The 15,982-nt window shown below is 40.0% G+C and overlaps 1 protein-coding gene across 6 annotated transcripts in view; it reads right to left on the bottom strand.

The window, feature by feature from the left end:
• LRBA (LPS responsive beige-like anchor protein) overlaps positions 1–15,982 on the bottom strand; it is a 434,320-nt gene that overhangs the window by 21,749 nt on the left and 396,589 nt on the right. For 5 of the 6 annotated variants that reach the window (XM_075500920.1, XM_075500924.1, XM_075500922.1 and 2 more), the window contains one exon: positions 8,853–9,020. In XM_075500920.1, the coding sequence (XP_075357035.1) occupies positions 8,853–9,020 (168 nt within the window). The remainder of the gene's footprint in view (positions 1–8,852; positions 9,021–15,982) is intronic. The other variant, XM_075500925.1, reaches the window with a different exon arrangement.

The raw sequence follows: 15,982 nt of genomic DNA, 5'->3' as shown, positions 1-15,982 counted from the left end.
CTCAATGCCAGCAGATGGTGCTACAGGATTCTTGCTTTATATACAATATTGTGCTACTCTATCCAGCCATTTTTGAGAAACAAAGAATATTTGTTATGTCTGCAGTTAAACAGTGTTAAAATAATATTGAATTGTTTACCGGCTTTTTTTGAAGGAGGACTCACACAATAATATAATGTGTGTAGGGGTAAAAAATAAATGTGCTATTGAACATGGAAAGGAGCACATGCAGACTGTTTTGCAACTCTCAGTGCTGTACTATCATAGAGCAACACTCTTTTCTTAAAAGACTGACCACAGTGAATGGCAACTATAGGCTTAATAGCTGCAGTCATTCCAAACATATTTTAGTATTTGGAGGCTCTGCAAATTTTTAGCTATTATGCTAGACCACCAATTGACAGAAATTAACAATAATAGCAGAATTTCCATTACTAACTAACATGATTACTGTTTTATGGACATTTTGATACCGCTACTACCTAGCGTGATAAATGCAAAAGGGAACATTGACAGATAAGATTTTTACAACTACTTCCCAATTGATTTTTTTAAGAAAAGAAGCTGTTATGCAAACTACTTCCAAAAAACCAATTTCTTTTTAGGAAATAATAATTAAAATTCTAAATAAATATTTATGCTATAAACATTCTTTAGAAATGTTGAACCTTATCTTCTCTATTATCACTGGTTTTGAAACTGAAAATAAAAGCCTGGATCATGCAGAAACTTGGGAATCAGGATGTAGGTTAATTCAAAATGAGAATAAGGATGGGGAACGAAGGCGAAGAGGGTTTTTTGCTACTAAGTTAACAGCAGACATATGACCTGCTTGAAATCATCGTGACTATTCACTCGTGTACAGAGGCAAGCACATATGCAAATCTTCATAGAATTCAGGTTTACAGAATTAGTGTGTCTCAGTAGAAAGAAATTATTACCTATGACATTACTCTTTAATCAACCAAAGATGTTCATCAGGTCATATTTTCAAAGTTTAAATCACCTGCATTATCCATTTAAATAATTAATTATCAAGCACTCACTTATAAAAAGTTTAAATTTTCAAACTGAAAAATGTGTGTAGCAGTTGATGAGATACAGATGTTTTATCTTTTGCTATCTCAAGACCATAGCTTTAGTTTAGTAATAATGTTGATAAAAAGTCTTTCAGTTATTCAAATACTTGTTTAGGAATTGTAGCTATAAAAAAACCAAACAAAACAAAGCTTCTTTTAAAAGTAGCTTGGATAGTAGCTACACTGTTCTTTGGCAAGACAGGAAACTAGTGATTAAATTTTGAATCCTTTGGGAGATTTCATATTTTATAAATTGAAAAGATTATGTATTTTAAAAATTTGTATCTGAGGAAGATATTCTACATGTTAGCAATAGTAAAAGTGTTCAGTGAATCCTCTCAATTAAATCTCAGTTAAATCCAGTAATTGTTTTTTTAAGTACAAAATCACGTGCTTACATTCACACATGTGCCTTGCTACACAGCTACACTACTAAAAGCATTTCATTTCTCTAACACACTTCAGAAAACCTGAATATAGTACCCTCTAAAAAATATAAAACTATGCAATGAAAGCACCGCCATAATCCTTGTGATGCAAATGTGATACATACAGAGAGTAACATTTTCTAGTTTTATGGGCTAACATAAAAGAGGTAATATAATTTGTTTTATTCACATATGTGTGGAAGATCAATGCAATAACTCAGAAGAGATCACATTAGTATTAGTAGTGGTAATACAGTTATACAGAGACTCTACATTTTATTAGTACTGGATACTTTTCTCGGTTAAGCCTTAATTTCATTAAGCAAATCAAATTTCTAAATTAGATATCTTTTTGTTTTTCAAAATAGGAAAACTAAAAAAAAAAATTATGAACCAATCTGTAGATATTTTGAAAGCAATAGAACAGTCTCTTCATATTCTATGAATATAGTGCAAGAATAGCAGAAAAGCACTTTATCTTCACCTCGACTATGGAAATGCCTACCATTTTGTAAGCATAAACAATAATAAGGCAATTAAATTCACCACTGTAAACCTCCCCTCCAAGAAAACATCCAAACAAAATAATTACAGTGAAAAAACCAAAAACTTCGAAGACATGGATTGAAATTCACTAATCTGATTGGCCTCTAACTGGTAGGTATAGGTGAGGGATCGTTAAGAAGGAGGATTGGAGAAAATGGGATATTCCAACTACAAGGACATTTGTTGGTAAAGGAATACAAGTATGTGTGTAGCAAGCAATCTGGTGACAATTTTTATTGTCTCTCAGCAACAGCTAGAGATGACCTTCTAGATACGATTATAACCCATACAGCTAAACAGATCAAAAACATGGTGGTGAAAAGAACTTACATGAAAGTGGTGAAGATATGAGAGTGTTCAATATGCTTTATAAGGGAAAGAACAAGGACAACAGGATAATTTTTTGAAGTATTTTGGGAAGACAGGTTTCAATAGATACAGCACATTGTTCTGTAAGATCTCATGGGAAGTTAAGTCTACAGAAAAATGAAGGAAAAGGTAATAAGGATACTAGCAAAAACCACTCCAATGCAGCAGAAGGATAAGACAGACAAGAAGTACCAGCTGGCACAACTGAAAGTTCTCCAGTGACTGTAAACACAGGAAAGTCAGGCAGAAAGATCAAAGTAAGTGAGATTTTTCTGAACCAGTGTAAGAGACAAGGTATGAGCAAGCAGGGACAAAAGCAGGATAGCCAAGCATAGATGAGATGCAAACAACAATGACATCAGGAATAAGTCATTCTATAAACACAAAAATATCTTAAGTTTTCATGAGAAATTGGTCTGTTATTAAGAGCAAGCAATACCAATAGATGATGCCATGCATTTGAAAGTATTTCAGTAAAAGTCTTCAATAAAAAGGCCAACTGCAGTCAGACAGCAAACATAAGTAAAAGCAGCAATGAGAACTGTTGTCTCAATTAGAGAATATCTAAATGAGGTAAATGTTTGGAAATCAATTGGCCTGATAATACTGATTTGAGGATACTGTGAAAATGAAACTAAATAATCCCAGAGTTGTAGCTGCTGTTTTACGGATATTGGGTGAGGTTCTACAAGACTAAAAAAAGTCTTATGTTGTTGAAGAAGCAGGAAAAGGAAAACTGAGAAATTAGAGAGTAGTCAGCTTAATCCCAACAAACAGAAAAAACACTGGCAGAACATTTATATTTTTATATATATATATATACACACCGACACACATAATTTCCTAGAAGAAAACAAGGAGATAAGTAACAGCTGATTTGGATTTGTTATGAACAAATCATGTCAAAGCAATTTTTTTCTTGCAATGGCAGAGTAACAGGACTTGTGTTCAGGGAGACATCATATACTTTGACTTTAGTAAGGACTCTGGCACTGTCTCACATGTGCAATTTCTTAAGGAAAATAGGGAAGCACATGTTTAGAAGATGCTACTATTCATCAGATGAAAAGCCAGTTGGAAAGCTATATTCAGAAAGCTATTCATTGTCAAAATGGTAAATGTATCGATGGGCATTCCCGGGCTGTGTACTGTCTAATATTTTCTTTAATGACCAATTTGATAGAATAAGACTGCAAATTACATTTGCAGACACGAGTTGCTGCAAGTCTGCTGGAGGACAGAATGAGACTTTAAAATGAGTTTGACAAATTGGAGAAACAGTCTAAAAAGAATAAAATTCAGCAAGTTTAAAGACAAGATTCCACAGTCAAACCACACGGAGGAGGAGAAACAACTGAGTAGACAGTTATTTTTCAGAAAAGACTGAAATTTATATTGTCTCATACACTTAAAGAATTAACACTGTCATGCTGTTTTGAAACAAACAGATATCCTGTGGGTATGTGACAAGTACTGGTCTGTAAAACAGGTTGGTTTCTACTTATTACTGGAGAGGCTTCAACTGCATTGCTGGGTCTATTTTGACAAAGATGGACAATTGAAGAGGAGAGGAACAGCAAAAAAAAAATCAGAGGTCTAGAAAAACGTGACTTATGGCAAAAGACAGAAAGAACTGGGTTATTAAATCTAGAAGCAAAGAATTGCAGGTCATGGTAATCCAAATAACTGGAAGTTGTTGCAAGGAGGAAATAAATAATCTGTTCTTTACACAAAGAATAAATATATAAGAAATGATAGAATCCAACTGCTGCAAAAAAGAACCGGATACTAGGCTGAACACTGGGAAAAGACTGCTAATGGTAGGGCTTGTAAGGCCCAAAAACATATTTGCCAAAGTTTATAACAGAAGGTCAGACAAACATCACTCAAGAATGGTTTTGGCGTAGTTAAGCCTTTTTTGGGACAAGAGAATAGATCAGATGACCAAAGCTCCTGCCCGCCCTGTTTCCTATGGTTCTGTCATTACAAAGTAAAATGCAATCCCTCAACCTAGGAAATGTCCAAACAGTAAGAGTTGCCACTTGAGCTTCAAAGTGAGAGTGGGATCTGAAAGTGATGCACACCATTTGTATGCAAATGAATTCTCTCATCTCCTTTCTCAGGCCACCACATGTAGTTCCTCCCCTCACCCCCCACTTCTCGCCTCCCCTCCACCTCCATCGCATTAGGCTGGGCAAGTGCAAAACGCTGTATCTTTCCCTCTCCCAGTAACCTCTACACATCCTACCACCCTATTCAGGAATAACAGAAGTCCTGGAAGCATAGTGTCACGTCCCCAAAGTGGTACCTTGCTATTAGATTGGAACCTCTAAATATGCAAAAGCCAACCTTGTGATACAGATCACACATGGGCTTCAAGGGATACCAAGGGGAGGGTCACATCCCCTCCTTCCTACCCCCCCCCCACCTCCCCAAAGCAAGCCACATGCCAAGGAGAGAAAAATAAAAGCCCCTTACGCTATCCAAAGTGACCTTACATCTCCACAGTAAATTATGCTAATTAACGTGAACTCAACATGGCTCAGGGCTATTCTAAAGGATACAACTATTTCAGATCCTCTGCTCTGTTCTGAATTATTTCTACGCTTGGTCAGAAATTGTCCACAGAAACATTTCTGCATCAGAAAAGGCCTGTGCACCGAAGTGAACTACTGCCATGCTTCTACATTTTCAAAAACAATTAATCTAGAATGAAAAAAACCCTATATTTGATCAAAGAGCATGGTGAAATATTTTTTGAATTTCAGGTTTTAATTTGAGAAGGAAAAAAGGACTTAACGTAAATGTAATCAAGCTGTTTTGTGAAGAATAAAAATAGTTTCCAGCAGATGTGTCCCATGTAGGAATTTCATATCTTTGAGATTTAAATTCATTAAATTTGCTTTAAATTGATCAATGCATTTGAGAGTTATTAGGGAGAAACTAAACAGACAGTGAGACTGCACAGGTACAATTTCTTTAAGAAGTCAGCTTAAAAGTTAAAAATTAAAGAATGTAAATAATGAATATTTCAGTAACATATTTCTTCTGTTAAACCAAAAACGTAAAGTATTTTTCCATACAGTCCAGTTGGCCAGAAAATTGTCATAGAATAGAATCAGAGAATCACAGACTTTTAGGTTAGAAAAGACCTTTAAGATCATAGAGTTCAACTGTTCCCTAAGCACCACATCTACATGACTTTTCAATATTTCCAGGGATGGCGACTCAACCACTTCCCTGGGCAGCCTGCTCCAATACTTGACAAACCCTTTCGGTGAAGAAATTTTTTCTAATATCCTAGATATTATTATTATTATTGCCCTTGATAAAGAATATAAAACAAAGCACTTACTTATCACGTATGCCATAGCCTACCTGGTTTGGCAGCTTAAGTACCATTCTAAAACATGAATATATGCATCTAGAGAGCAAGAGCTCAGTGCTTCCTAAAGTAATGAAACCAGATAAAGGAACCTAAATAAAATGTAATTGGTGGAGTAGTGGGTGCCCAATGGGATAGTATTTAGGGTAGCTTGCTCATACTACTCTCCTGACAGAGGAGGCAACAGGTACTATGAAAGGAGGAAAGAAATGCTCCTGGTTTAGGTTATTTTTGTTGAAACTTCTCTGTCATCATGATTTGGTACAGTGCCATTGAATGCATGTTGCTGTGAAGTAATTTTAAGATGCAAATTAGAGATAATTAAATAGAGAAAAAAATAGGAAAGAAATATCAACTTTGAGAGTATCTAAAATTCCAATGAATAATGCTCATTGAAAGCATGAATAAACTGTATTTTGAGGTAAAAAAGTCATAAGCTTCAAATACAAAAAGACATCAGACAAGTTAAAATATCTAGCATCCCACAGATGGATGGAAGTTACAGGGCTCAAAACCCAACAAATCTGCTGGTGCTTTCCATTTCTGACAAAATCAGAACTAAGCAGAAACAGCTCTTCTTATTTGCCTTTTCAAAAAAAATTTGACTGAACAGAGATGCCTTTAGAAAGCTATTTCTGGGAAAAATTAAACCCCTCAGATTACCATCTCTTTGAAGCAGAAACTGTCTTTTACTATACACATGTCTAGGCCTATGTATAGTGCCATGAGATTCCAATTCATAACAAAGGCTTCCAGGCATGCTATATCACAAAAAAAGCTACATAATGGCAACTAGTACACATAGGAGCCATTGCACATACCTAAAAGTACCAGTCTAATAGGACTAGCTTATTGTTTGATTCTAAACAGTAGTTAAAATAGCCTAATATTAACTTTGAAAACTGCAAAATTTTAATATGTTAGAAATTTGCATTAGAGAAGACAGTCAACAGATTATAACAAAATCTACCTATTCTACTTAGATACTGGGTACAAAATCTCAGCATGTGATCTGTTAAGATCATAAATGAGCCTATAGCCTCAAGTTCTTGTTCACAAAGCAGGCAAGCCTGGCAAATACTCAACAAGAACTTCTCAGGACAGGCCTAGGAATCTGCAAAGACGGGCTGCGCTTGCAGGCCTTGAAAACTCTCTAAGGAGACACCTACAAATGTTCATTGCTTCACACCAGTAAAATATTTAGGGTTTTCTGCTCAAAAGGGCAGTTTTGCTCTTTAGGATTTACAAGCTCGCTTGACTGTCAAGCTCTTAAGTTCCTTTCGCAGATTTTTTGGAGTTTCCAAGTTTACCAGCTCTGCAAATAGCGCAGAGTTTGCATTTTCTTTAAATTGAAAGATTGCAAAACATGTACAAAGCATTCACAGAGATTTTGTCCCTCAACCAAAGCTATATTTATTTAAAGATGCTTATAAAATTCTGCTAGCCACACCCCAGAAAAGCTCCCATCTCTTGAATCAGGCTGTTGGAAGGATAATGGGGATAGTTTGCTCACATCCTCTGCCTGAAGATTCTGCAACTGTGTGAAATGAACTTCTGTACCTTGTTCAATTTTTGAATAGTTTTCATAGTCAACATCAAATAATTTGCAAGTTAAATTCAGATATTCATTCTGATATTAATTAATTGTGCTTCTTCAAAATAGTTCACAGGACGCAATTTCAGTCAAACCACCTCTTTTTTTCAAATTCAAATAACACCATTTGAGTAACCGATTGAGTATGGAACACACAACTTTACCAAATTGATTAATTTGGAAGATGTCAGATATTGTTTACATTATATGAAATTGTATGCCAGTTATAATTGCAATATATGCCAGATATAATAACACTTCTTGTTTTCCAGATGTCCATTTTGTCCTCTGCAGACAGCAGGTATGTTTTTACTAGTATTTAAACAGGGTCAGAGAAGACCTTAAGTGTATGGCAGAAAACCTAACAAACACTCTTCTTAAGACAGAGTCAGGCTTTTTCTCAAGCTCCATGTCTGCTGCCTTCTTTGCTTTGGGGATCAGAAATTAATTTTTTGTGTGGAGTGAAACTGGCATAATAAAAGATCCCTTTCTACCTTTACTGTTATATAATATAGGCACAGCCGGGTTGAACAGTCATAGCGTTTCATTGTTTTCCATAGAAAATTGTGAGTTAAAAGAGAGAATCTTCATGAGTGAAAAGATTTGGAATTTCCTGGGAAATGGTGCATGATGGAAGAAATTAAATTCTTTGGAAAGTGCAAGGTGAGTTTGGGTGAGGAGGAGTTAAAATTGAATTAGGCTGAAGCAGGGTTACTCCGACTTACTAGTTGTGTTATATGGTATGAGCCCTGTTGCTTGCACTGGAACCAATTAAAATGCCTAGTACGTGAGAGCAAGGATTAGGCACGTAGCACACTACCAAAGTGTTAAACGAAAAAAGTTTTAAGCTTGCTTCTTTAATCCGTCCCACGTGTCTGTCCTTCTTTCACCTAAGTGTCCTGCTCAGGCCATTACACATCTCATTACAATGACCTTAGTCTAAGTTAAAATTCACTGTCTGCATAACTCTATTGATAGCTAAGGTACCGCTGTGAGAACCTGTATGCATGAGATTACAGTTTCATGGAATACAGTCTGCACTGGAGTGATGTACAGTCTTTTTTGTTTTAAACAACTCAAATGCAGGTATTTAATGAAATTGTCATGTTGAGAGAAAAAGATTTACTCAGATTGAACAGGAAATATAAAAAACGAGTTCCCTTCTCTCACTCCCGGAGCCACTCCTTCCCAATTGAATGAGTGACAAGAAAAAAAAAAAAAAGTATTTGTAATATTCAGTATCCTATAACTTTAAAAATTAGTTCTACTTGTGCTGCAAAGCAAGCACTGTTTGCCCTCAATTCTTTAAACTAGAGCTGATCACAACTACAAAAAAAGAAAAACACTGTACTTTGACATTAATGTTATTTAAAACTTTGTCATGCAAAGTGTTCACTCAAGCCATTTTTAGACAACATCCTTATAAAACAGGTTTTTCTGGTTTTCCTTACCTCTTGGGTTATCACCAATGATATTGGTTTTGCCATTCCAGTACCAGAGCAGCAATGTTGCATCACGCGATCCTGAGAGAATGTAACAATTTCCTCCAATATAGGACTCAGAACGAGCAAGACAGGTTACAACATCCCAGTGTCCAAATATTACTTGTATCAGTTTACCTAAAACACATAAAATTGATTGTTTTAAAACTATGCTTTTATTCTTTCCAAGGCAAATTAAATACATTATAAAGTATTTTAGAAATATTTTCTTTATTAAAAAAAGGTTCCAAAAAGAACTATAGTGGAGAGTACTGGTTTCTTTTCTTGATTTGGTGGAAACTTATTTAAAAGTGCAGTAGTCCATACAGTCCATACAAAAAATATTTACAGTCCATAAATATTATACTTTATTCAAAAGCCAATCATGCCAGAAGGTTTTTTTTAATTCTATATGTTTACGTTCACTTCACAGACAGGAAACATGATGTGATTCTCTTTTAAGGCAAGTTTAAGGTAAGTTTACTGATGAAAGTAATAGTAAAAATGCAAATCTGCTGGTGTGCAAAATAGAACCAGAAGAAGCTACAGAACATGGTGCGACCAGGTGGATGACTTGCTCTGCATGGTGGCAGAGCTACAGGAGGAGGTGGAAAGGTTAAGGAGCATCAGGGAGGCTGAGAAAGAGATCGACTGGTGGTGCCATGCTCTGCCCCGCCCCGAGACAGGAACAGGAGCAGCAGCAGCCACCAGTAAGAACCCACGATCAAGGGGATCCTCTATCCCCCCCCACCGGGCTGAAGGCAGCAGCTCAGAGGAGGAGAGTGAATGGAAGCGAGTCCACGCTCGTGGCAGCAGGCGAAGGCCCTCCCTGCCCACCTCGCCCCCCCAGGTGCCTCTGTACAACAGGTATGAGGCCCTGGAGGTGGCAGGCCAGTCAATGGAGGATGGGGATGACAGTCCATCTACACCAGAGGTGTCGCCCAGATCAGAATAACGTACCTCTCGTATTAACACCACCTCCACAAGGAAGAGAAGACGGGTTATAGTTGTGGGTGACTCCCTTCTGAGGGGAACCGAGGGTCCGATATGCCGGGCGGACCCTCCTCTTAGGGCAGTCTGCTGCCTCCCTGGGGCCCAGGTGAAGGATGTCACGAGGGTACTCCCTAGCCTGGTACAGCCCTCAGACTATTACCCCCTACTGCTCTTCCATGTGGGGGGCGATGAAGCTGCAACACGAAGTCCTAGGGCAATCAAAAGAGACTTCAGGGCCTTGGGACGGCTAGTAAGGGACTCTGGAGCACAGGTTATTTTCTCCTCTCTCCTTCCAGTTGTGGGCAGTGACACTAGAAGGAACAGAGACACCCAATCTATCAACTCATGGCTCCGTGGCTGGTGTCATCGCCACGGATTTGGTTTTTTTGACAATGGGATGGCCTACACAGCACTGGGTTTGCTGGCGTCTGATGGGATTCATCTTTCTCAAAGGGGAAAGAGAATCTTTGCTCAGGAACTTGTGGGGCTCATCGACAGAGCTTTAAACTAGACTCAAAGGGGGAGGGGGATAACATCAGGCTTGCCCGAGGGAAGCTGAGGGACGACATGCCATGGTTAGAGGGAGCAGGTGCCAGCGAGGGCACTCGGCCTGTGTCTCCGAGATGTGCGGGGTACGCTGGGGCACAGCCAAAGTCAAACAGAGTTGAGCTAGGGGATACTGAGGCAATAGGAGCCAAGAGGGAAACACCAGTGAAACACCTCAAAGCACACAAGGGGTGTTCTTCTATGAAGGAAACACGGACGACAGCCCAGCTGAAGTGCCTCTACAGCAATGCACGCAGCATGGGCAACAAGCAGGAGGAGTTGGAAGCCACTGTACATCAGGAAAACTATGATATGGTTGCCATCACGGAAACGTGGGGGGATGACTCGCACAACTGGAGTGCAGCGATGGACAGCTATAAACTGTTCAGGAGGGATAGGCGAGGCAGGAGAGGTGGTGGGGTAGCCCTATATGTTAGGGAGTGTCTGGATAGTTTAGAGCTTAATGATGGTGACGATAGGGTGGAGTGTCTATGGGTAAGAATCAGGGGAAAGGCCAACAAGGCAGATTATTGTGGTGGGAGCCTGTTACAGACCTCTCAACCAGGATGAGGAGACTGACGAACTATTCTATAAGCAGCTGGGAGAAGCCTCACGATCGCTAGCCCTTGTTCTTGTGGGGGACTTCAACCTACCAGATGTCTGCTGGAAATACAATACAGCAGAGAGGAAACAGTCTAGGAGGTTCCTGGAGTGTGTGGCAGATAACCTCCTGACACAGCTGGTGAGTGAGCCAACGAGGGAAGGTGCCCCGCTGGACCTCTTGTCCACGAACAGAGAAGGACTTGTGAGCCATGTGATGGTTGGAGGCCATCTTGGGCAGAGTGATCACGAAATGATAGAGTTTTTGATACGTGGAGAAGCGGCGAGGGGGGTCAGCAAAACTGCCACCTTAGACTTCCGGAGGGCAGTCTTTGGCCTGTTTAGGAGCCTGGTCAACAGAAACCCCTGGGAGGCAGCCCTAAAGGGCAAAGGAGTCCAGGAAGGCTGGACATTCTTTAAGGAGGAAGTCCTAAAGGCACAAGAGCGGGCTGTCCCCAGGTGCCAAAAGACGAGCTGGCAGGGAAGAAGACCGGCCTGGCTGAATAGAGAGCTTTGGCTAGAACTCAGGAAAAAGAGGAGAGTCTATGACCCCTGGAAGAAGGGGCGGGCAACTCAGGAGGACTACAAAGGTGTAGCAAGGCTGTGCAGGGAGAAAATTAGAAGGGCCAAAGCTGAGCTAGAGCTCAATCTGGCTGCTGCTGTAAAAGACAACAAAAAATACTTCTTCAAATACATTAGCAGCAAAAGGAGAGCTAAGGAGAATCTCCAGCCCCTAGTAGATGGGGGAGGGAACACAGTGACCAAGGACGAGGAAAAGGCTGAGGTACTTAATGCCTTCTTTGCCTCAGTCTTTAATAGCAGGGCCAATTGTTCTCTGGGTACCCAGCCCCTGGAGTTGGAAGATAGGGATGGGGACCAGAATGGAGCCCCCATAATCCAGGGGGAAATGGTTAGTGACCTGCTGCACCACTTAGACATTCACAAGTCTATGGGGCCTGATGAGATCCACCCGAGAGTACTGAAGGAACTGGCAGATGTGCTCACCAAGCCCCTTTCCACCATTTACCAGCAGTCCTGGCTAACTGGGGAGGTCCCAGTTGACTGGAGATTAGCAAATGTGACACCCATCTTCAAGAAGGTCCAGAAGGAGGACCCGGGGAACTACAGGCCTGTCAGCCTGACCTCGGTGCCGGGGAAGCTGATGGAGCAGATCATCCTGAGTGCTATGACACGGCATATAGAGAATAACCAAGGGATCAAGCCCAGCCAGCATGGGTTCAGGAAAGGCAGGTCCTGCTTGACCAACCTGATCTCCTTCTACGACAAGGTGACCCGCCTAGTGGATGAGGGAAAGGCTTTGGATGTTGTCTATCTAGACTTCAGTAAAGCCTTTGACATGGTTTCCCACAGCATTCTCCTGGAGAAACTGGCTGCTCATGGCTTGGACGGGTGTACTCTTCGCTGGGTAAAGAACTGGCTGGACAGTCAGGCCCAGAGAGTGGTGGTGAATGGAGTTTACTCCAGTTGGCGGCCGGTCGCAAGCGGTGTTCCCCAGGGCTCTGTGTTGGGGCCAGTTCTGTTTAACATCTTTATCAATGATCTGGATGAAGGGATCGAGCACACCCTCAGTAAGTTTGCAGACGACACCAAGTTGTGCGGGAGTGTTGATCTGCTTGAGGGTAGGAAGGCTCTGCAGAGGGATCTGGACAGGCTGGATCGATGGGCTAAGGTCAATTGTATGAGGTTTAACAAGGCCAAGTGCAAGGTCCTGCACTTGGGCCACAGCAACCCCATGCAACACTACAGGCTGGGGGAAGAGTGGCTGGAAAGCTGCCCAGCAGAGAAGGACCTGGGGCAGTTGGTTGACAGCTGCCTGAATATGAGCCAGCAGTGTGCCCAGGTGGCCAAGAAAGCCAATGGCATCCTGGCTTGTAGGAGAAATAGTGTGGCCAGCAGGACTAGGGAAGTGATCGTGCCCCTGTACTCGGCACTGGTGAGGCCACACCTCGAATACTATGTTCAGTTTTGGGCCCCTCACTACAAGAGAGACATTGAGGTGCTGGAGCGTGTCCAGAGAAGGGCAACGAAGCTGGTGAAGGGTCTGGAGCAGAAGTCTGATGAGGAGCAGCTGAGGGAACTGGGGTTGTTTAGCCTGGAGAAAAGGAGGCTGAGGGGAGACCTTATTGCTCTCTACAGCTACCTGAAAGTGGGGGTCGGTCTCTTCTCCCAGGTAACAAGTGACAGGACAAGAGGAAATGGCCTCAAGTTGCACCAGGGGAGGTTTAGACTGGATATTAGGAAATTTTACTTCACTGAAAGGGTTATCAAGCATCGGAACAGGCTGCCCAGGGAAGTGGTTGAGTCACCATCCCTGGAAGTATTTAAAAGATGTTTGGATGAGGTGCTTAGGGACGTGGTATAGTGGTGGTCTTGGTAGTGTTAGGCTTACGGTTGGACTCGATGATCTTAAAGGTCTTTTCCAACCTATACGATTCTGTGATTCTGTAAAATTTAGGACCCAGAAGAAATTGGTAGGGTGAGAGCATATATGTGCATATAGCGTATGCAGCTTTTGAGCACCTCCTTAAACAGAGAAAAGGAGATTAAGATGAAAAATTACGCTTGTACCCAGGTTTTTCCATCACCATTTAAACACTTGTCAATTATTTCAACCAGCATCCTTCCCTTTTAAGAATTTCTGTAATGTTCAAAAAACCTCAGAAGACAGACCTGGAAAAAGGTCTCTTACTCATTGCATACAGGACAAATGCTTGTAACATTGATAAGAGAGATAAATGTTAAAAAGAAAGGAAAGCCTAGGCAGTCAAAAATGTGCCATTCAAGAGTCTGTATAAACATGAATATGACTATTACCTTTTAACCTTAACTAAACAGCACAATATTTTCAGCAAAATGTAAATTTGGATGCTCAGGCATAGTGGATTTGCATGTGGGAGAGGAAACACATGTAAGGTCACCCACAGTAGATCTCTGCCAGACCACCCTGCCAGAGGCTGGCTCCTACACAGCAAACATGTCATGTGTCCTGCAGGTTTCTGGATCTGCCAGCAGCATATGTGATCCTATGAAATGAGAATGTAAGCACTAAAATCCAACTCACTGGATTTGCAGAAGCCTAGCAACTGTAGACCTTGTAGAGACAGGACAAAAGATAACACACACATTTCTTATGCGCCTGCTTGGCCCATTCAGGTAACATGGGCCAGGCCAAATTCTGCTTCCAATGACACAAGGAAGTGTGATGTGTGATGCCATTAATGTGTGACCTCAGATTCCTCAGCCCAAATGACCATGCATCCATTTGTGCTTTGAGCTGAATAAAGAATGAGGAAGAACAGAAGGGGAAATGAGTGATGGTTTTGGAAGGATTTACAATACAGGCCAAAAAAAGAAATAGGAAATGCAAACTACTGTACCGGAAATAAAATGTTCTAAAAAGTATTTCAAAATAATAACTAGTAACATGAGAAGCAGTAACACAAATCAGTGTTGGGACTCAGATTAAGCACATCTTAATAAAATATTTTGGTGGATGAAGTACAAACGATTAGTCAATCACATAATACGGCTAGTAGGACACATTTCATGGCCCTCTTTCACACAGTACAAAAGCACTGTATTCATATCCAGCCATTAAATAACACTAACGGTAACAAAAGATTTAAGGGAGTGGTTCTGAGGAAAGAACAAAAATAATGTTAACAGCCTGATTTATAACAGAAGATCAAAAAGGTAATAGCATTAAAGTGGAGAAAACCAGAAAAAAACAAGAGGAAGGTATGAATATCTACAAAAAAGAGGAATTACTTTAGTACATGAAGAAAAGATAGAGTAACATGATGTAATTTAAAGGAAACCTGTACATCAGATTTAAAATAAAACACTGACAAAACTTATTAGGCAAATATAATCCTCCAAGAGAAATTGTGAAATGGAATACTGTCACATGAGCCTTTTCCGACCGGAAGGGGCAAAACCCTACTATGCAGATCTCCTTGTATCGAAAAGGAGAGTAACTCAGGGATCAAGTCTTTCACTCACCTCTGTGAGTCTGTAATAGCATTCTATAGCACTCACCTCTGCACACCAGGGCTTTAATTTGTGCCGCAGGGTCACTTAACTGTCTCAGATGCTGACTAGTCAACAGACTTAGTCAGAAAAAGTTACTGAACTTCACAGCTAGGAGCAGTGAAATGCTCACAGACTAGATAATCGCATTTTGGCAATATACAAAAACATCTTATCAAGTGTATGTTTTTCGCTGAAAATTCAAATTGTCAATTACATGGTTTAGATTTGAGAATAATTTAATTATGTGATATATTTTTCAGTTGTATAGCCATAGGTATTCAGCTACCTGAGGTGATTTATACTTTTAGAACACAAGTTTATGCTATAAACGTCGCTGAGTTATAGAGATCTCTCTTTCAATTATGTTCTATGTTTATAGGTTCTGTTCTAGAAAACAAACATTTTTCAAGGCTATTTGTTTGACAGTTGTTCATGTAGTTGTACTGCCTTGTTAGTTTTACTTTGTTACTGTGCAGCTAAGGTTCAATCAATTCCATCAAAACAAGAAATAAGCTTTTGCTCTTTCATATTAGTAAAAAAAAAAAAAAAATCATGAACCTTGTAGGAGTTCCTCAACTTTTTTGTTTGTTTCTTTTAATATGAGTTGTCTTCTCTATACAGTAATATCAAACTTTATGATATGCACTCAGATATCCCTTTCTGACAGAACAAATTTTCTAGTTAATGTTTTATTTGACAGCTGTGCTACGAATAATTAAAAGAAAAATAAGACTCAAGTCTCTGCACTACTGAATCTAAAATGCTGTCTAGAAATCATTCCCACTGCTGGAGGAAGGTTTTATTGTGCTTCTGCTCTACTAGCTATTCTGAGAACCCATGATTTATGTTAAAAGTATTTCCTGTTAAAAAAAACCAAACCAACCCAAAATCTAGTAGGAAAAAGGTTC

The sequence above is a fragment of the Mycteria americana genome, chromosome 4, assembly GCF_035582795.1.
Source record: "Mycteria americana isolate JAX WOST 10 ecotype Jacksonville Zoo and Gardens chromosome 4, USCA_MyAme_1.0, whole genome shotgun sequence".
NCBI classification, from domain to species: Eukaryota; Metazoa; Chordata; class Aves; order Ciconiiformes; family Ciconiidae; genus Mycteria; species Mycteria americana.
The sequence above is the reverse complement of the archived record's forward strand: the minus strand, read 5'-3'. Positions and strand labels throughout refer to the sequence as shown.